The sequence below is a fragment of the Felis catus genome, chromosome D1, assembly GCF_018350175.1.
Source record: "Felis catus isolate Fca126 chromosome D1, F.catus_Fca126_mat1.0, whole genome shotgun sequence".
Taxonomy (NCBI): domain Eukaryota; kingdom Metazoa; phylum Chordata; class Mammalia; order Carnivora; family Felidae; genus Felis; species Felis catus.
This window is the reverse complement of record NC_058377.1, coordinates 105,158,381-105,179,251: the sequence shown is the minus strand read 5'-3', so window position 1 is coordinate 105,179,251 and position 20,871 is coordinate 105,158,381. Positions and strand designations below refer to the sequence as shown.

The 20,871-nt window shown below is 55.2% G+C and overlaps 1 protein-coding gene across 5 annotated transcripts in view; it reads left to right on the top strand.

The window, feature by feature from the left end:
- The window catches only part of VWCE (von Willebrand factor C and EGF domains), a 27,308-nt gene extending 6,437 nt beyond the window's left edge, over window positions 1–20,871 (top strand). The window contains exons 5-20 of one of the 5 annotated variants that reach the window (XM_023239897.2): window positions 358–474; window positions 2,944–3,060; window positions 3,957–4,085; window positions 5,071–5,483; window positions 5,566–5,659; window positions 6,894–6,976; window positions 8,678–8,765; window positions 10,480–10,565; window positions 11,794–11,911; window positions 12,402–12,467; window positions 13,836–13,928; window positions 15,318–15,400; window positions 16,486–16,576; window positions 16,651–16,733; window positions 17,035–17,125; window positions 19,863–20,871. In XM_023239897.2, coding sequence (XP_023095665.2) covers window positions 358–474; window positions 2,944–3,060; window positions 3,957–4,085; window positions 5,071–5,483; window positions 5,566–5,659; window positions 6,894–6,976; window positions 8,678–8,765; window positions 10,480–10,565; window positions 11,794–11,911; window positions 12,402–12,467; window positions 13,836–13,928; window positions 15,318–15,400; window positions 16,486–16,576; window positions 16,651–16,733; window positions 17,035–17,125; window positions 19,863–20,458 — 2,348 coding nt within the window. In that variant the 3' untranslated portion in view covers window positions 20,459–20,871. Of the gene's footprint in view, window positions 1–357; window positions 475–2,943; window positions 3,061–3,956; window positions 4,086–5,070; window positions 5,484–5,565; window positions 5,660–6,893; window positions 6,977–8,677; window positions 8,766–10,479; window positions 10,566–11,793; window positions 11,912–12,401; window positions 12,488–13,831; window positions 13,929–15,317; window positions 15,401–16,485; window positions 16,577–16,650; window positions 16,734–17,034; window positions 17,126–19,862 lie in introns of all 5 variants that reach the window. The other 4 variants (XM_023239896.2, XM_045039382.1, XM_045039383.1 and 1 more) reach the window with 4 other exon arrangements.

The window sequence follows — 20,871 nt, the reverse complement described above, 5'->3', positions numbered from 1 at the left end:
GTACAGGTGGTGCTCAATAAACACTTAGTGGACTTTAGTCAGCCTCCCCGTTCAGTCTCCTCTGCCCTGCTAGGGTCGCCCTGCGGTGGGGCCATTGAAAATCATTCTGTCTCAGCCATGCTCTCTGTCATCTGGTCTGCATGGGTCACAGAGCAGGAGCCTGGCCTCTCGGCCTCTGCTTCCTGGAGGTTCCCTCATGGCCGATGACCTTCCTGGGGCCTGGTCTTTCTGTCTCGGGTGGGGGTTCCACCCGGCTGAAGGCGGGATTCTTGCGCAGAGTCCCTGTGGGGTAGAGTTTTTCCCTGCACGCAGCCACGTTCAGAGTGGTCCGTGCAAAGATGTTTTCTCTCTTCCCAGACATTGACGAATGCTTAAGCTCCTCCTGCGAGGGCCAGTGCGTGAACACAGAAGGCGGATTTGTGTGTGAGTGTGGGCCCGGCATGCAGCTGTCTGCCGACCGCCACAGCTGCCGAGGTGAGTGGCCCAGGGACAGGTGACCACCGCTGCTGGGCTCTGAGTTGAAGGCGCGTCCCTCCCCAGCCCAACATGTGCACTTCGTCCGTGGATTACTGCGTCTTACCTTCCCCATGGTCCCCTGAGGGAGATATTGTATCACCCCCATTTTGCTGATGGGAAAACTGAGGCTCACCCCAGGCCGTTCTGTCAGTAAACACTGGAGTCAGCTTGAATCCTGGCATGTCGACTCTAGGGCCCTTGCTCTGACCCGGCACAACAGGGTGGAGGGAGGGGGCTGGAGAGGCCTAGGGGCTGGGCGGAGGAGGCCACCGAGGTGAGGGAGGGCCTCGTGGGACGTGGGACGTGGGACACCGTGCCTGCTGCAGTCATTCACCCCCTGCATTCATTAGCTCCACCTGCTCCCAGTCTGGTGGGGAGAGGCAGAATGAGGTTGGGGTGAGGGGTCAGTGCTGGGGGAGCCCCGGGGAGAGGAAGGAGTCTTTGCTCCTGAGTGGGTAGGATGAGGGAGATCTTTGAACATAGTCACCCTTTCCTTTAAGATGACTTACAGAAGGAAGCATTCTCTCCTTTTTTTTAAAAAAATTTTTTTTCAACGTTTATTTATTTTTGGGACAGAGAGAGACAGAGCATGAACGGGGGAGGGGCAGAGAGAGAGGGAGACACAGAATCGGAAACAGGCTCCAGGCTCCGAGCCATCAGCCCAGAGCCCGACGCGGGGCTCGAACTCACGGACCGCGAGATCGTGACCTGGCTGAAGTCGGACGCTTAACCGACTGCGCCACCCAGGCGCCCCAAGGAAGCATTCTCTCTTAAACGAGGCAGATGAGGGGAAAGCTGGCCCATGAACCTGCGCTATTATTTTCTATTGTTTGAAATGGTCATAACTGGGAAAATAAGTTTTAAAAGTTGCTAGTTCCAGACCTTCTCTGCCCCTCCTTCTCTCTACTCTGCCTGGGGAATAACCCTGGTGTCTTAGCCCTCTCCGGCTGCTGTAACAAAATCCCACCGCGTGGGCCGCTTCAACAACAGAAATTTGTTCTCACGGGTCTGGAGGCCGGGAAGTCCGAGGTCAAGGTGCCAGCCCATTCACTTTTGGGTGAAGGCCCTTCCTGGCTTGTAGCCAGTCACTTCTTGCTGCTTCTTACAAGTAGAGATAGCAAGCTCTAAGGGCACGATCCCGTCACGAGGGTCCCCCCCACCCCCCAGCCGCCTCAAGACCTCATCTAAACCTAATTAAGGACAAGAGACGAGCAGCAGACGGTTGCAGAACTGGATTCTGGCACCGTGCTCACACTTTGCCTGCCTTTTGGCATTTCATTCCCATTTCAAACTGATCCTGTGAGGTTGATACTGTTTACTTCCGTTTTCCCGATAGGACCACTGAGAAGTTGAAGAAATTAAGTAACTTGCCCAAGATCATGTTAGGGCTGGGATTTGAACCCAGTTGTTTGTTCCTCTCCTTGCTTTTTCTCCTCTCAGCAACCTGTCGCGAAGGTGTCTCCACATCCGGGCAAACAAACCTGCCTTGTTCCTTTTTTTTTTTTTTTAATGTTTTTATTTAGTTTTGAAGGAGAGAGAGACAGAACATGAGCGGGGGAGGAGCAGAGAGAGAGGGAGACATAGAATCTGAAGCAGGCTTCAGGCTCTGAGCTGTCAGCACAGAGCCCGACGCGGGGCTCGAACCCACGAACTGTGAGATCATGACCTGAGCTGAAGTCGGACGCTCAACCGACTGAGCCACCCAGGCGCCCACTGCCTTGTTCTTTTTAACTGCTTCCTGCTGCTCTGCAGCGCAAACACCCCCTAGTTTACCAACTCTTCTTTTATTGATGAACATGTGGATTATTTCCAGCTTTTCATGATTTCAAACGATGGTCTGGGGAAGCTTTGACAGAGGAGGTGCTATAGAAGCTGAGTTTTGAGGTATGAGTAGGAGTTTGCCCCCAGTCAAGATGCACAGGCATGCCGGGCAGACAAAAGAGCAAAGAGGGAGGCCCCAAGAACATGGTGCATTTAGACGATGGCAGAACAAAGATGAGGGGCAGGGAAGGAGGTAGGAAAGGCCGCCCGGGGGGGTCGAGAGCTATGGTGCAGCATTGGCACCACAGTGGTGCCCGTGGGAGCAGAGAGTGGCCTGATCAGAGGTGCCCTTTGCACAGAACAGCCTGGAGGCCAGGTAGCAGATGGCTTAGGAGGGGCACAGGGGAGCTGCGTGAGGCCATTACTCTTCTGCAGACTAGACGCAAAGGCAGCCCAGGCTATGGTAGGGCAGTGAGGATGGAGAGAAGAGGGCTGGTCCAGGGAGAATGTCACTGATAGGCTGAATGTGGGTGGTGAGAAAGAGAGGGTTTAAGATGGTCCTTCACGGCCCTGAGGATGGAAACAGGAGAGGAAGACAGGGGGAGCGCACCATTCCGATACTCCGTGGGGGGGAACGACCTTCAGGCTTGCCCTGGTCCCTTCCAGACACTGACGAATGCCTCGGGACCCCCTGTCAGCAGAGGTGTAGAAACAGCATTGGCAGCTACAGGTGTTCCTGTAGACTGGGTTTCCATCTCCATGGCAACCGGCACTCCTGTGTAGGTAAGGTGGGGGGACCCTGTTGTCTTCATGGTTAGGCTGCCAGCCACTGGTCACCTGGACAGGGCGAGCCCAGGGACGGGGACGGGCCAGCAGTCTGGACCTCCTGGCTGCCTGGAGCCCGTAAGCACTTGAGCATCTGCTCAGAGCCTGCCTTTTCCTGGGGTTGGCGTGGCTCCTCACGGAAGACCCTGTCTTGGACTTTTCCTGGCCACATGCAACTTTCATCCTGTTATGTTCCTCTTCCACCCCTCTCCCAGATACACCCCAAGGATTCCTCTCTGCTCACCCATTTTCTTGGCTGCCTTTGCTCCCCTTGGTAAATAAAGCATGTTAGTCTTGGTTCCTCTGGTTTAGAAGGAGACCCCTGTTTTCTCAGCCCATTAGCAGATATTTCCAGAAAGGGATTGGCATGTTTGGCTCAAGCTTGGCTCATGGGTTGAAGGTGGGGTCCCGTGGGCCTGAAAACAGACCTTGTTCTGGCGGAGTTTGGTATTTGTCCTGAAGCCTACCTTGAAGCAGTGCCGTGATTTTTGAGACTCTTTTCAGAAGGGGCTGCACCATCTCAAACCTGGCCCGTGGGATGGTGGAAGGTTTGGAGGTGACATTCCCAGCAGGGCTCATCCCCACCAGCCAGCGTGTAACCACTGCTGCGTGGTGCTGGGGGACGAGTCACCAGTGCATCCATTAAACGCCAACTGGATGTATGAACCTTCCAAAGGGACTAGCAGTAGATTGTGGCCCCACTCCTAGACATCTGAGTCACCTCCCACACTCTGAGGTAGGGATGGACCCAATCAGAACATGGCTGGGAGAGTCTCCCAGTCTCTTCTGGGCTCAGGGATGGAGGAAGCAGTAGCCTCAACAAGGCGGCTGTTGGCAGCGAGGCTCTCCTGCAGATGTAAACGAGTGTCGGAGGCCTCTGGAGAGGCGAGTCTGTCACCATTCCTGCCATAACACCGTGGGCAGCTTCCTGTGCACGTGCCGACCTGGTTTCAGGCTCCGAGCTGACCGCGTGTCCTGTGAAGGTGAGCGACCGTTCATAACTTGCCCTCCTAGGCCCCAGCTCCGTCCCAACCTTGGGCCGGGTTTTACCAGGCCCCGCCCCGTCCCACCCAGCCCCCCTCGCTTCAGCACTCAGGCCCCGCCCCTTCCCACCCAGGCCACGCCCTCCAGCCCCAACCTTTGGCCAGTTTCCCCAGGCCCCGCCCTACAGCTCCAAGGCGCCGCCCCAACATTAGGCCCGTCCCCCCAGGCCCCGGTCCCGTCCCAACCAGGCCCCGCCCTCCAGCTCCATCCTTAGGCCTGTTTCCCCAGGCCACGCCCCCTGTCCCACCCAAGCCGCGCCCCTGCCCTGGCCCTGCCCTCCCGGAGCTGGGCCTTTTTCCTTTTCTACCCATTCTTTTTCAATTCATTTTGTTATTTCCAACTCTTCACTTTCTTTCTCACTTCTTCCTTCCACTTCTTTACCCATTCGTCCTCCCTTGTCATTTTACTGTTTCCCTAACCCTTTTGTTTTCCCCCAAATGGTAAAAGGTGGGGGGGTGGGGAGCGGGGAGAGGAGCATGTGACAGGAGTCGCAGTAACCTGGGCTCCCAGGGACACTTTGGACGATGTCAGTTCGCTCTGCCATACTTTGACAGTGTGCCTATAAACATGCGTTTCTGATCATCTAAATGCCGAAGATGCTCTTTCTAGCCCATGGCAAGCTTTCCCCGGGCTGTTCCTTCATCCCGAGCCTCAGCATCCCCTCTTGGGAAGCCACGTCTGGGCGGGGCAGCAGGGGACCCACTCCCAACTTGTCACTTGGGCCTGCTCCTGTAGTGCTTTCCCCTCAGCCTTGTGTGATGGTCACTGTAGCCCCCTTGGTCTAGGGTGAACTGGGGGTATTAGACACTTACGCTGATGAATAAAAACTGGTCCACGGACATTCAGTGACTGGCGGTGGGCTGCAGTCTCGCCTCCTGCCACTGCTGCTGCCTCCCTCAAGAGACCCCCGTGCTTCCGTTTCAGCTTTCCCCAAAGCCGTGCTGGCCCCCTCTGCCATCCTGCAGCCCCTGCAGCACCCGCCCAAAATGCTACTGCTGCTCCCGGAGGCGGGCCGGCCTGCCCTCTCCCCTGGACACAGCCCTCCTTCCGGAGCCCCGGGGCCCCCAGCTGGCGTCAGGACCACCAGTCTGCCATCTCCCACCCCTGCACCACACAGTTGGCCGCCAGCCACCCTGGTGGCCACTCCTGTGCCTAGTGCCTCCCTCCTGGGAACCCTGGGACCTCCCTCGCAACTACAGGAGGTGACTCCTTACTTGCCCAGGGGCCCAGAGGCCACGTGGTTGGCACCAGGGTCCTCTGCCTGTTGGCACCTGGGAGCCACGTATGAGTCCGGAAGCCGCTGGACAGAGGCTGGGTGTTCCCAGTGCCGGTGCCAGGTAGGTGGGAGGGATCCTGGGGGCTGCCCTGGTCCAGTGTCCGGGGCCTCGTGATGGCTGGAAGTCCTGCTTCTGCTTCCAGAACGGGGAGGTGAGCTGTGAAAAGGTGATGTGTGAAGCTGCTTGTTCCCACCCGATTCCCTCCGAAGACGGAGGCTGCTGCCCGTCGTGCACAGGTGGGAGCTGGTCTGGGGGAGGCTGAGAGTCCCCCTCATGATCCTGCCCTTCTTCTTCCCCAGCCCTTCTGCAGCTGAAAGGCTGGTCTCTAACTTTGGGGTACGTTAGAATCACCTGAATCATTAGAATCTGGGGGCCTCACCCCCAGAGTTTCTGATTTATTAGGCATGGGGTAGGGCCTGTGGATTTGCGTTTCCAGCAAGTTCCCAGGTGATGCTGAAGTTGCTGGTCCAAGGACCACACTTTGAGACCCACTGGTCCACGCTGCGGTATCCCTCAAGGGGAACTTTCCATCTTTTGGGGATCCTTTTTGAGCCTCATTCATTCATTCATTCATTCAGTGAGTTCCTCCACATCTCCCTTCTCTAGATGTCCCCTTCGCTGTCCCAACTCCCCTCCCACAGCCAGAGGAGGGATCCTTCATCAATCCTGTCCTCTTTCCAATTCCCTCCCATGATCTGTTTACAGTTTTTCATCGGCTTCCCGTTGCTGCAAGGATAACGACCCTGAGTCTTAACGAGTCCTTCAAACAGAGCTTGGCAAAACTCACTCTGCACACGAATCCCTGGGATCTTGTTACAATGCAGTTTCTCCTTCAGTAGACCTGGGAGGGTGGGGGGGCCAGAACTGCTGCGTTCTCTGAAGCTCCGGTGATAAGATGCTGAGGCCACTGCGAGTGGAACAGCAGTGAAGACATCTTCCTAAGGGTTAGAATGAGCATAGACTTAGCGGTGTCTTCAGGATGTTCGTGGCCTCTTACCACGTTCCTGCTCTATACTGAGCCCTGATTGCGAATGGCTGTGGATCCGTCCAAGTCCCTGCCCACGGTGGTGTTCCCATTTTACGATAAAGACAACTGAGTCCAGAGAGGCTAAGTGACATGTCCAAGGTCACCCGGGTTCCTGAATGGACAGGCCAGGTTTTGAACCCAGGGCTGTCTGGCTGCCTTTCCTGCCTTATGGGGAAAATATGGCCAGGTCCTGCATATAGTTCTAGGTTTACAGACACGAATGGAGCCCTCCTGGGCCACCTGATGTGGGTGTCTCTTGCTTACCCCTCGGGGGGGGGGGTCCTAGGACTGCACAGTTCTGGGTGCCTGGATCTGCCACTCCCGGGACATCCTGGCTAGTGAGAGAATGTTCCAGGTACATTATGCCTGGAAAAGTAATGAGATCTCAAGCTTCCACCACTTTGAAGAGGTCTGATGCCAACACTCTTGTTTGTCTTTCAAAGGCTGTTTTCACAGTGGCGTCATCCGAGCTGAAGGGGACGTGTTTTCACCTGCCAATGAGAACTGCACCGTCTGCGTCTGCATGGTGAGCCTCACAAGAGCCCCGAAGCCTCGCGGGTGTTTTCCTAACCTTTGGGGGTTTTAGAGGAAGAGGGAAGGATCGGGTGTTAAAAGTGAGCTTGTCAAATGGAAGGAGAGTTCCCAGGTTGTGGATTTTGGTTGGAATCTGTCGAACTGAAAGGCGTGGGGGTCTGTGGAGTCAGGGAGGCTTCTGCTGAGCAGGAAAGAGCCAACAGGCAAACAGGGTCCATCTGTCTAGGAAGGGGAGGGGATGAAACTCCCTCGGAAACTTCCCACCAGGGAGGCTGTTTTTCTCTCCAGGCAAAATATTTGTCAGCACAATAAAGGTATCCACATCTGGGAGGGAGGAGGCTTATTACCAGACTCCGCTTGTTAAGAGTATTATTTCGCTTTAGGCAAATTCACTTCTGTAAGAATGGTTATGAAGCACCTACTGTGTTCCTACTGTGACGCCAGGTGCCGTCACACAGATTTGATTATGAGCACGCAGCGTGCACCAGGCATGGGGCTCGGGGCCTTTCATCTGTTGCCTTACCCGAGGCTCCTGGCAGCTCGTCTGGGTCGGCTTTACTGTCCCTGTTCCACAGATGAAAAGACCGAGGCCGGGAGGTGGCAAGAGGTCTGTCTGTATCCAAGGCCCGGGCTCTGATCGCCAACCCTCACTACCAGCCTCTGACCATCACTGGCCTGGCGGTGACCGCAGAGGCTGCAGTGTGAGATGGGGGGTGAGGCAGGTAGACAGCCACCTCCACGCTTTCCTGGGCTCTTCCTGTGTGCCACACACACGCAGTGGCCAAGCGCTTTCGTGGATCATGTCGTTGTGTGTATCTTCAGCGATCCCCGACGGAGGCACCTCTTCCACCCCATCTCACGGATAGGGAGACTGAGGCTAAGTGAGGTGATGGACATTGTCCAGAGTCGCACGACTCGTTCGTGGAGGAGCAAACACTGCAACTCACCTCTTGCTGCTCCAGAGGTGGGGGGGGGCGGGGCGGTATTTTTTATTTTTTTATTTTTTCGAGGCGGGGGATTTTTATTTTTTACTTTTTGCCTTAACTTCAAATTTAAAATTAAGTTTTAACGGGCACCCCGGTGGCTCAGTCCGTTAAGCGTCTGACTCTTGGTTCAGGTCATGATCTCACGGTTCGTGGGTTCGAGCCCCACGTCGGGCTCTATGCTGACAGTGCAGAGCCTGCTTGGGATTCTCTCTCGCCCTCCCTCTGGCTCTCATCCTCCCCTGCTCACACACACACACACACACACACACACTCTCTCTCTCTCTCTCTCTCTCTCTCAAAATAAATAAATGTTAAAAATATTTTTTAATAAAAAAGTAAGTTTTAAATTTAATTCTTTGAATAGCCAATAGAGTCACATGGTTCAAAACTCAGATGTACAGGAAGGTGTCTTTGATGGAGGAACCTCTGTTTGCCTCTTCCCGGCATCCTTCCAGAAGCTTCTATGTGCCGTGGGAGGATGTTCTCACCACACCGTAGCAAATGCCAGGAACTAAGTCCCTGCACACTGTCCTTGTTGTCACCATGGTGGCATTCAAAAGGTTTGGGATGGCTTCCTTTTGGATGCTTTGGTCTTGGACAGGAAGCTTGAGGGGTGGTGTGAGATAGGGAATGAACTTGAGGGGCCTTGGGGCCTGGTTCCCCTCCTCCCCTTTGCCCCCACCCACCACCATCTCTCCCCTCCTCAGGCCGGAAATGTGTCCTGCATGTCCCCTGAGTGTCCTCCCGGCCCCTGTCAGACCCCCCTGAAGTCAGATTGTTGTACTTGTATTCCAGGTAAGTGAGTCTTTGGGGTTCTGGGTGGGGGACTTGGCCTTTGTGTGTGTTTTTGGGAGCAGGGTGAACAGAGCAGGGGAAGGAGATGGAGTTTTGCTTCAGAAACTCCAATCAAGTGAAGCATTTCAAAGTGCCAGCTTAACTGAGCGCCTACTATGTGCATGGTGCTTTAGATGCTAGATTGGGCTCACAGCCCAGTCTGCCCCTGCTCTAGGAGGCGCCTTCAGCACGGCCAGGAAGGGGTGTGAGTCTATCCTTGGCATGGCTCTGTCTTGAGACTGGAAGGGCGTCTCCCCTTCCCCACTAATGAGTTGGTCCTTTGTTGAAAATGTGGTTCTCTTTTCCTGGGATGACCTCATCATCATCACAAATGTTCCCCGACGGCTCTGTGCTGCTGCCTGCCAGCCCTTGATCTCATTGAATCCATGTGGCACAGCCTTGAGGGAGTACGATTCAGAGGCCCATTTCATAGATGATGAAACTGAGGCTCACGGAAGTCATTGCTGCCCAGAGACATAATGACCAGTTAATATCAGAACAGAACTGGAAATCAAGGCTGCCTGATTTCAAAGCTGGTGTTCTTTAAAAAAATTCTTTTTTTTTTTTAATTTTTAAATTTGTTTAACGTTTTAAAAAATATTTATTTATTTGAGAGAGAGAAAGACTGAGTGCGAGTGGGGGAGGGGCAGAGAGAGAGAGAGAGAGAGAGACAGAATCCCAAGCAGGCTCCAGGCTCTGTGCTGACAGCACAGAGCCAGACGTGGGGCTCACACCCACGAACCGTGAAATCATGACCTGAGCCGAAGTCGGATGCCTAACCAACTGAGCCACCCACGCGCCCCTAAAAAATTATTTTCTTAACTTTTAAGTATTATTTTTAGCTAAGACATTTCTGAATAGGTAATATATTGCCTATGAAGTAGGAGCTTTTATCAGTTCTTATCAACCCCATTCTACAGATGAAAAGATTGTGGCTTAGACAAATTAAGTATGTCCCCTCGAATCCCTCCCTAGTGGGTTGCGTAGCTGGGATTTGAACCGAAGGCTGTGTGACTAAGCCAGGGGGACCTGGGCCAATTTTTAGGCTGTTTTTAAAAAAAAAAAAACTTTTTTTAACGTTTATTTATTATTGAGAGACAGAGAGAGACAGAGCATGAGCATGGGAGGGGCAGAGAGAGAAGGAGACACAGAATTCAAAGCAGGCTCCAGGCTCTGAGCTGTCAGCACAGAGCCCGACGCGGGGCTTGAACTCACAAACCACGAGATCATGACCTGAGTCAAAGTCAGAGGGGAGGCTCAACCGACTGAACCACCCAGGCGCCCCTAGGCTGTTTTTATCTGTAGTGGGGCAGTCTTCAGAGGAGAGGCTCTCACTGACTCCTCCCTACCTCCAGGGGATGTCATTTGTCCCAGACCTTGTCTTGGGTGTCTGGGCCAGTCTCTTTTCATTTCTTCTTTTTTTTTTTTCTTACTCTTTAGTTATTCCGGGATTCCCTCCCTTTTTGGTTAAGGACCTTAGTTTGCACATGACTCACTCTCCATCAGTTTTTAAGCAACAGCTTATTTTTTTTGTCAAGGGTTTGGAGGGGAGCGGTTGGCTCCCTGAGTGTGGGGTATGCTGGAGGGCATGGTGGCAGTGTTAGCTTCCCGAGGGCCCCCCCCCTCCCCACTGTTCCCCTTTCTCTTTAGCTGCCTCTCCCTTTCTCCTCTGCAGTGCGATGCTATTTCCACGGCCGGTGGTACGCAGACGGGGCTGTGTTCAGTGTGGGAGGTGATGAGTGTACCACCTGTGTCTGCCAGGTAGGTGGGTGTGGGGGAGGGGAGCAGGGCGCAGGATTTTCCCAGCATGCCTCGACCAGGAGACTAGGAGCTGCCACACGGCAGAAGGGAAACTGAGGCAGCAGGGGCATTACCCACGTTCACCAAGGCCTGCCCACAGTCTCCTTGGAGTTCACCCTTCAGCAGAGCTATTTATAGAACACCTACTGTGTGCCCAGAGCAATGCCAAATGCTGGGGACACAGCTAAGCACGAGACAGCCCCAGTCCCCTCTTTCAGGGAGCCCACAGCCTAGGTGGGCTGTGGGCTGGTGACTGGGGCACCTCACCGGAAGGGAAGGCTTCTTGGAGGAGGGATGTTAAGTTGACACCTGAGGGGTGAGGGAGAGGAGCCTGAGGCAGGTGTGCCCGGCAGAAGCGAGAACGCACAGCCCCTTCTAAGGCCTGAACGTGTCCCTGCTGCCTGGGGTACAGAGTGCAAGAGACTAGGCCAGAGAGGAAGCTGTGCGAAGGGAGGGTCCTTGAGTTGGGGTCTGAGAAGCAGGGCCTGGGGCAGGATTCTCGTGTAAGTCATCTTCGGAATGGCAGCCAAGGGCAGAGGAAGGAGCCAGGTGAAGACGGGGTCTCAGGCTGACTCCACAGGGAGCTCTGGAGGGAGTTGCACGGCAGAGACGGGTGTGCACAGAGATCAGGGAGCTCGCATCAGTTAGGTGTATACACTCCCTCTGCTCTCCGGGAAGTGGGGGTGAAGGAACCATCCAGGCACCTGAAGGACTCGGCGGCTGTCAACCAAAGGCAGTCCTTCGAGGAAGGGGTCGCGGGGAGGAGGGGGCCTCACAGCCTCTCCCACAGACTCAGGAAGGGCTTTTCTGGCCAGGCTGAGGGCTCTGGACTTGGCAGAGCTGATGACCGGTTTTAATTGGTGGAGCCGTGCGATCACATTGGTGCACGAGAACGTTCTGTGGCTGCAGAGTGAGGGTGCACTGGGGTGAGAGCAGAAGGCTGTTGCACAAGTGAAGGGAAGGGGTGCCGGGGCTATGGCCCGGGCAGGCGGAGACCCCCAGCGCAACAGCTGGGATGTCCCAGAACGTGCTCCTGGCCTCCCCCCAGCCACCCCCACCCCCACCCCTGGAGATTCTTTGTCACTTTAGGAGAATGACAGCAGCAGCCTGGCAGCCTCCTCTTCAGCCTTCAGATGGCCCAGGGCCGGGGAGCTGCCCTCACTGGCCCGTGTGCCTGGTTCTCTTCCAGAACGGGGAGGTGGAATGTTCCTTCACACCATGTCCGGAACTGGATTGTCCCCGAGAGGAGTGGTGGCTGGGCCCTGGACAGTGCTGCTTCACCTGCCGGGAGCCCACACCCATGACAGGTGAGGGCCCCCAGCCCTGCACCCCAGGGGGATGCCCTCCAGCCCAGGGCGATGCCCTCCAGCCCAGGGCGATGCCCTCCAGGAGGGAGGCTGAGCTTTGCGTGCAAAGACTTAGGGCGTGTATGTCTCTATGAGTGTGTGTGTGTGTGTGTGTGTGTGTGTTTGCAGTATTTGTGCGAGTGTGCCCGTGTGTGTGTGAATGTGTGTGTTTATGGGTTTGTAGGTTAACTGTATGTCTGTGCGAGGTGCCTGTGTGAACTGGGCACACGTTTGGAGGGAAGAGTCACTAACTGAGGGAGCCCACAGACAGCTGCGGGCAGCCCCTGGGTCCAGCAGGTGGCGGGACAGACACCCGGGGAGCTGCCTGGGCAGTGTGAGCGAGCAGAGGCGGCTGTCCTTGGTGGGGTGTTGCTGTAGGTCCGGCGGGCGCTCAGCACCTCCTTGGCACTCGCGCCCACCCGAGCTTTCTCCCTCACTGTCCCCCGGCCAGGCTGCTCTCTCGACGACAACGGGGTTGAGTTTCCTATTGGACAGATCTGGTCTCCCGGTGACCCCTGTGAGTTATGCATCTGCCAGGTGAATGACAGCGTGCACGCCTTCAGCTGCTTCCCCCGGCGGTCCCTGCCTCGCCCCGAGCAAGCCCTTCTGCCCTGCGCGGGCCCTCCGGGCCGGGCACCCCCTGCTCCAGAAGCCGGGCCGCCTCAGCCCGCCCCTCGTCTCCCTCCCATGCTGGCAGGTTCCATGTTTACAGGAGGGGCTGGGACCCAGTTTCTTCTGTCCTCGGTAGCTCTTTTGGAACAGCGGAGCTTGGCAGCCTGCCTAAATGGGGTGCCACACGCTGCTTGCGAGGACTCGGGTCCCAAGCGCAGGTTTCCCCGGGCACAGGTAACTGAAGGGGCGTAACAGTCAGCGGCTCAGTAGTGCAGGCCTTTCCTGCGAAGCTGCAGTGTTTCCTTCGGGAACGTGAATCTGTGACCTCAGTTCATCAGAAATGGATAAGGAGGGGGTGCTCGAGCTTTAGAGTCCGGTCGACCCCGATATGCCAACATAGCCACTTACCAAGAAACACTATTGTTTCGGCTCGTTGAGTACGCACGTCGGCTTTTGTTTCGAGTTCTTGATTCATGCCTCGGAGCTTAGAGCTTTATTTCTCAAAATGAGGTCCCTGCACCGGCGGTGTCCTCGGCATCACCTGGAGCCTGTTGGACACGCACAATCTCCAGGCTGCTCAGACCTCCGGGCTCAGAATCTGCATTTTAGTCCCCGGTGACCCATGTGCACACTGGCGTGCGAGAGGCACAGCCCCCAAGTACCTCGGATGCGCCATTTGTTAAAAAGCCTTAGACCCTTGCAGAACTTGGGAACGTTTCCTTGGGATTACAGTCGGGAGGAGGGTACCTCCGCTGCCTTTCCCCTTTGTGACTGACCCAGGGCACTCGTAGTCTAAGAAAGCTTTGTCAACGTTCAGATTCTCGGAGGGAAGAAAAGAAACCATATGTGGTGCTTTTGTCTTCTGAAATAGACATTTCCGGTGGAATAGTTTTCTATAAAAATAGGATTTTATTGTACTCTATAGGTTTGGGGTGAGCCAGGGTTCCAGGGAAAAGCTGAGAGAATTTGGATGGGGTGGTGGTGAGCTTTGGCTGTTGCCAGAGAAGGACAGGAAGCCGAGGAGACCAAAACCCCGCTCTGACCTTCCTTCTCCTTAGATAGGGAAGCCTTCCCGGAAGGCTCACACCCCCTTTCCCAAGGAGCCGGTCCTCTGTGTGGGGGTACCTGCCACGTCCTAGCTGCAGCATGGCGCCTTCCAGGCAAGCCTTGGCCAGTCTGAGGCATTGCCCTCTCTGGTGGGAGGGAGGGTGGGGTCGGGCAAGGAGGCCGGGCCCGGTGGGGTCTGGGTGAAGTTCTTCCTTCCTTCAGGCAGATGGCTCAGTGAGCTGCAAGAGGACAGACTGCGTGGACTCCTGCCCTCACCCAATTCGGATCCCTGGACAGTGCTGTCCGGACTGTTCAGCAGGTAATTTCCTGCTTGTGGGGCTACACGGCGCCCCTTGCCCCCCACATCTGGGCTCACCCTGCCCCAGGTTTCTCCAGACAGGACCACACAGGCTTTATCTCCGGTCATCCTCACAACAGCGCCGTGGGAGAAACCCATTTTACAGATGAGGAAAGTGAGGGGGGGTGGTTCGTAAAGCAGTTTGCCCAAGGCAGGCCCGGTCTGGGTGCTAGAAGCAGAGAGAAAGATATGCTGAGTTTGTAGCCTAGGTGGGGTGACAAAGGTTCACACCTGTGAAACAGGGAACAGTGAGAGAGTATAAAAATGATACTTTTTGGGGGTGCCTGGGTGGCTCCGTCACTTGAGTGTCTGACTCTTGATTTCAAGTCATGATCTCACAGTTTGTGGGATTGAGCCCCTCATCAGGCTCTGCGCTGACAGTGTGGAGCCTGCTTGGGATTCTCTGTCTGTCTCTCTCTCTGCCTGTTTGCATGAGTGGTCTCTCTCTCTCTCTCTCTCTCTCAAAATAAGTAAACTTAAAAAAATGATACTTTTTTCCATTTTTTAAAATTTTATTTAAAAAAAAAATTTTATTTTTACACAATGTCTACACCCAACGTGGGACATGAACTTATAACCCCAAGTTCAACAGTCACACGCTCTTGCAACTGAGCCAGCCAGGCTCCCCGATACTTATTTTTTTTATATTAATTTTCACCTGTTTTATTATTTCAAAAGTATTGAAGAACATACAGAGAGCAAAAATAAAAACAATTTAAAAGGCCCCTTATCACCTTTAGCCTCATGGTTTTGTTTTTTTCATCTCTTTTCAAGACATAAGTATCTTTATATATAACGTATCTATAACATGTATCTATAAGTAACAAATAATATATATAACATATACACATGATAAAAGAGTTTCCTGTTGTTTTGTCACCTCCTTTTATACTTACTAGAATGTGATAAATGGCATCGAGGTGGCAGCCCTCAGATCTGGCCTCTGCGGGCTTGGGGAAGCGGAGGGAGGCGGTGTGGGGGAATGTTCTGGAAGGTGGGGGGTCGACGGGGGAGCAGAGAGGTTGGCTGTGGTGCCGGGCTCTCAGGTTGTGTCTCCCAGTCCCCCTGGCTTGATCTTGCCCGGTGAGGGGCAGGGGAGGAAACGCTTCCCTCCCGGGAAGAAGAGCCACTCTGACCCCTCTGCTAAATCCAGTGCCAAAAAAAAAAAAAAAAAAAAAAGTCCGCGCCCAGTCCAGACCTGTGTTTTGTCTCTTCTGCAAACCCCGCGCTGACTGCCTGGGGCTGGCCTGACCTTTGCTCCCCAGAAAACTCTTGGACCTTCATCCTTGGCAGGCACCTGGTCACCAGCCACCTTCCTGGCTGGCGCTCACCCCGTGCTTTCTCTGGTAGGCTGCACCTACACAGGCAGAATCTTCTACAACAACCAGACCTTCCCATCCGTGCTGGACCCGTGTCTGAGCTGCATCTGCCTGGTAAGGACCACCCAGACCTGACCCCCGTCTGTGGAAACTCCACAGACACTGACCCCTGCTCATGAACCTTGGAGGCAAAATCCAGAACCTTCCAAGAGAAAAGTCATCCTGGGTCACGGTGAAAGTTGGCTCCCTCCAGCCCTACCGAGGGTGAATCTTTACTCAGGGCCAGAGAAATATTTTTTAAGCCTGCCCAGCGAAAGCCCTCCGCTTCTGGGTGATCAGGGGGAGTCCTGGGGGCTCCCAGTAGTAGTAGTACGTGCGTGCTCGCTGAGGGTGCAGGTGAAGGTCTCAAGCCCAGGACTCTGAGCTGGAATCTGTGATATACTCCCATCATCGACTTCTTGCTGTGTGCCGATCCAGCTCTCGGCCCTCTCTCTGCATGAGCTCAGTTAATCTTCGGGGGAATCCTCTGAGGTAGGTGCCAGGGTCATGTCCATCTGCTAGGTGAGGAAATTGAGGCACGGAGAGACGAAGTCCTTCCCTCAAGATTCTCACGCTGGTCCACTCAAGTGCCAAGAATCGAATCCTAGTATTCTGAGTCTGCGCTCCAGGAGGTGAACCTTTGCCCCTAAGCCAGGCTGCCTCTCGGTCTGAAAAAGCATGCGAGATAGTTAACATCATTTAGTGTTTGGAAAATGGGGGAAAAAGTCCTATTCCTTGTCACGCTGGAAACGTCCGAGGCCAGTCGAGTGAGCACGCCGAGTGGAAAGGGACAAGGTCTACAGAAACGGAGAAACTCAGGGTGAACGTCTCGGGCCTCTGAGTGGCCCTATTTGTTCACGTGCTTCCGGGAGCTTCAGGCTTCTGGGTCCTTCTGTCTCCTCGGTTTCTGGTGCTCACCTTTCCTGGGTATTTTGTGGATTTGATCGGCAGGGACCTGTTGAAAGATGAACGGCACGGTCAAGGCCAGGCCCTTGGCTCTGTGGGGCTTGCGTTCTGTCGAGAAGACAGACTGAGTGAACGAACCTGTCCCCCAACCGTGGTGGCTCCGATGGTCGCTCCGTGGTTATGCGGCTGTCCTTCCCGAGTGTCCCATCAGCTGCTCAGAGCAAAAGGCATTGTGTGTTTTCTGTGTCCCGCAGCTGGGCTCGGTGGCCTGCTCCCCGGTGGACTGCCCCATCACCTGCACCTACCCTTTCCACCCCGACGGGGAATGCTGCCCGGTCTGCAGAGGTGAGTGGGACCAGCACCCCTATGTCCGAGGCTCCTAGCTGGCCCTCATGGGCCTGTCCCCTCTGCCCCTGCAGATTGCAACTACGAGGGAAGGAAGGTGGTGAACGGCCAGGTGTTCACCTTGGACGATGAGCCTTGTACCCAGTGCACGTGCCAGGTAAGCTGGGCCTGGGGACGCAGGGGCTGCCCGGCCAGGCACAGCGTCTGGCCTGTTGTCCCTTTGCAAAACTGTAAGTCCCCTCAGCCAACATAAGCCCGCCTTCCTCCTGCCTTCCCAGCTGTAATTGCCGGCCAGCATGCCTCCAGATTTGATGGTATCCTCCCTCTTTGTGGTCTCCTTAAAGCGGCCCTGCTGTTCAGCCTCTGTCCCAGGAGCTTTCTGTGGGCGTAAGAGGCGCGTGGGGTGCTGTCCTGGGACGGGATGGGGCTTCCTCACGTGTGTCCCTGTGCTTCCCCAGCTGGGAGAGGTGAGCTGTGAGAAGGTGCCCTGCCAGCCGGCCTGCTCGGACCCCTCCGCGCCCCCTGGGGACTGCTGTCCCTCCTGTCCAGGTGAGCGGGCCTCTGGGCCCTGGGGCTTCTCCACTGTCTTCCTGCACTTTGCTCTTGCCAGAAACGGAGACCTTGTAAAGGGCTGGGTGTGAGACACCAGACACCCAGGCTCAGCGAGGGAACGCGTCTGGCTCGAGGCCACACCGCCAGCACGCGGCGAGGACGAGCCTGGGCTCCCTCATCCTCATCCAGCGTCCCTTGTGCCACATCTGTGACACCTGTGTCCCTTTTCCTTCATTACCTCCTCCCTTAATCTCCTTTTCTCCTCTTTCTCCCTTTTCCAACAACAACAACAACAACAACAACAACAACAAACACCCCACAATTTAGGAACTGAATCAACTTGGCAGGAGAGTAACCACAGTATGTCCTGAATACTAGGTGTTACCATCTCCGGTTTCCTGGTGAGGAAACAGAGGCGCAGAGGGGTGGAGGGGCACCCTCAAGGTCACGTAACTGGCAGGAGAGCTGGGATTTGAGCCCAGAGTTGGTGCTTTTTAGCTCCTGCGTTGTCCTGACTGCTGAACACGATTTTCATTCTTTTGTCCACTCCATCATGAGGGTCCGCCCATGTGGCTCTTTCTGCAGAGGTACAGATAGGACCCAGACAAAGTGCTGTAACACATGGCTTTAAAGCACCAACGTGGCCCAGAGCTGGCCGTTGTAAAAAGCCCCCAGATACTCCGGTTTGCTCACCCCCTGACTTTTCAGCTGACGTTTGGACAGTTTCTCACTTCTTTTTCTGTCTGTCCATAATGGACCTGCTGTGAAAAATCTCGGGTCCGACAACTTTGTTCTTTTCACACTTAGTGAGTTGTGTCGGGGCCCTGTGGTTAGCAGGTGGAATCCTGGGCCATGGGGCACTGGTGGGGGGGGGGGGCGGGACAGCAGCATGACAGCACGTCACCAGACAGGGCCCCTCGACCAAGCGTCAACTTGCCGTGCGGTAGCCGGCTCCCCACATGTCCTCCAGCTCTACACCGTGTGCCTTGAATTTAATTTTTCCAATTTAACACGCCCGTAAAGTACCTTACGTGTGGCTATTGTATGTTTTTTTTTTTTTTTAATGTTTATTTATTTTGAGAGAGAGAGAGCACGCGCGCTACTGAGGGAGGGGCAGAGAGAGGGAGAGAATCCCAAGCAGGCTCCGCGCTTGGGGCGCACGGGGCTCGAACCCACAAACCTCAAGATCACCACTCAAGCTCTAGCTGCTGGTGTTGGGCTCAAGCCGGGGTCTCTCCGATTCCTTGCCCCGTGCTGTCTTGCCTTCACAAGGGGAAACAGAGGCCCAAGGAGGTAAGGTGCAGAGCCTGGCCGCCTCTCCCAGGAACGCTCCACCTTTGGCTCCATTCGCCGTACGCCTCTTCCTAACAATAGCTCCTTTTAGGGAGAAGCCACTTTTTGTTGAAATAGAATATGCATTGTTTCCTTTTGCTACTTAATAAACATAACAGTTTTCTTGAGATGTAATTCACGCGCCACCTAATTCGCACACTCAAAGCATATAGTTCCGTGCCTTCGGGTATATTCAGAGTTGTGTGTCCGTCTTTCAGATGATTTTTAAAATCATTCCAGGGGCACCTGGAATGGAGTCGGTTAAATGTCCGACTTTCGCTCAGGTCACGATTTCACAGCTCGTGAGTTTGAGCCCAGCGTGGGGCTCTGTGCTGACAGATCGGAGCCTGGAGCCTGCTTCGGATTCTGCGTCTCCCGCTCTCTCTGTCCCTCCCCTGCTTGCATTCTATCCCCCACCTCAAAAATAAATTAAAAAACATTACAAAAATTCTAAAAAGTAGGGGCTCCTGGGTGGCTCAGTCAGTTAAGCGTCCGACTTCGGCTCAGGTCATGATCTCAGTCTGTGAGTTCGAGCCCCGCGTCAGGCTCTGTGCTGACAGCTCAGAGAGAGCCTGGAGCCTGCTTCAGATTCTGTGTCTCCCTCTCTCTGTGCCCCTCCCCTGTTCATGCTCTGTCTCTCTCTGTCTCAAAAATAAATAAACGTTAAAAAAATTGTTTTTAAAAATTCTAAAAAGTAAAATGTAATCATTCCAGGTTTTATGGATTTGACAGCATCTGTCTCCTTCTGATCATACCTTTCTCCAATACTCTCCCTTCTTACGCGTCTTCACTCCTCGCTCTCTCGGCCTAAGCCTCTTCCTTTGCTTGTTCTCTGCCCGTGTGTCAAGCCCTTATGACATGCCGGGCTCCAGGCTGAGACTCCAAAAAGTTGTTTTTTTTTTTTTTTTCAATAGACTTTATTTTTTTAGAGCAGTTTTAGGTTCACGGAAAAATGAGCAGACGGTACAGCCTCCCCTGTCACGAACATCCTGTACCAGATGGTCCGTTTGCCACAATCCACGAACCTCCACGGACACAGGGTTATCACCCAACGTCCATCCGTCCTTAACATCCGGGTTTAGGCTGAGATTTCCCATGCACCATTCATTCAGTCCTCAGAGTGACTCTGTACGTCGTGATGATGCCCATTTTATAGATGAGGACACCGAGGCCCAAGGGAGTTATGTGCCTTATACAACGTCACAGAGCCAATGCCTGGCAGAGTGACTTTGGGGGATTGTCCCCCTCTATTGAAGGTTCCCTTTTGGTCTCTCCCTGGAGGCAGGGGCCAGCTGGTCCTTACCAGGTGTGAGAGGCCTCCGTCCCCAGGGCAGCTCATCCCAGAGCCGCCTCGGCCGTCCAGAGAACCAATGTGCATCTTGATTCCTCCTCTTCTCTCTAGATTCCCTGGAAAGAAGAGCCGTGGAGTCTGGCAAGGCAGCTCGGAGCCCCCGTGGGGACACTGAGGCCCTGGTGAACTGTAGCTCGTGCCCGGGCCCCCCAGCAGCGTTGCCTGAGAGGCCAGTGCCCCATGTTCTCCAGCTCCTCCTCAGAACGAACGTGACCACCACGCAGACTCTACCCACGAGCCCCTCAGGAGACCAGGCCTCACCCTCACCCCATCTGGGGTCCGGGGGCACATTCCCAGGGGAGCCGGGGGCCTCCCAGCCCTCCCCGGGGCCTTTGATCCTTCCAAGAGCCTCCACTCTACCTCTAGCCGCTCCCGGGGCTCCTGGGCCTCCTCCTGTAACCCCAGAGCCTGAATCCTCGTCTGGAGCCCAGACAGCGACCAGACGGCCCTCTCCGCCTGCCATCGTCCTGACTGAACCGTCAGCCCGTTCCGTGACGGCCCCCAGCCCCTCAGAGACCCCCGCCACCCTCCTCCGGCCTCGCAGACTCTCTCCCGCCGCCTCCAGACTGTCTGCGGCCCTGGCAGTCATGGCCAGCCCCAGCCCCCGGCGCACGGGGACCTCAGAGGGGGAGGAATCCACCGGGTAAGCCGGCCTCGGCTTCAGGGCCCTGCCTGGGAGACTTCGGACACAGAAAACTGCCAGGGGCCCTGGGCGCTGGCAGGGAGGCTCTGGGGCGACCGAGGCTGGTGACGCCAGAGGCTCACTGCTGCAGGGCTCCTGGGGGGGGGGGGATGGAACGTCCCCGGGGTCCAGTGCAGCCTTGTCCCCAAGAAGCATTTGGAATGTGCCGTGAGAGGAGGCAAACGGCATTCTCCACGGTCGCATCCTCCTCGGACACCACGGCGGCCTGTCTTGGAAGGAAGGCTGGGGCTGCTGAGCTCCCTGCTCTGGAGGAGAAGAGTCAGAGGGCCTGGGAGTCCCCTGGGATTGTGCCTCCAGCCGTCCCTCGTCCCTCCCTGAGGTTTCCCGATTAAAGGCTGTCTCCGTCTTCCCCCCTCC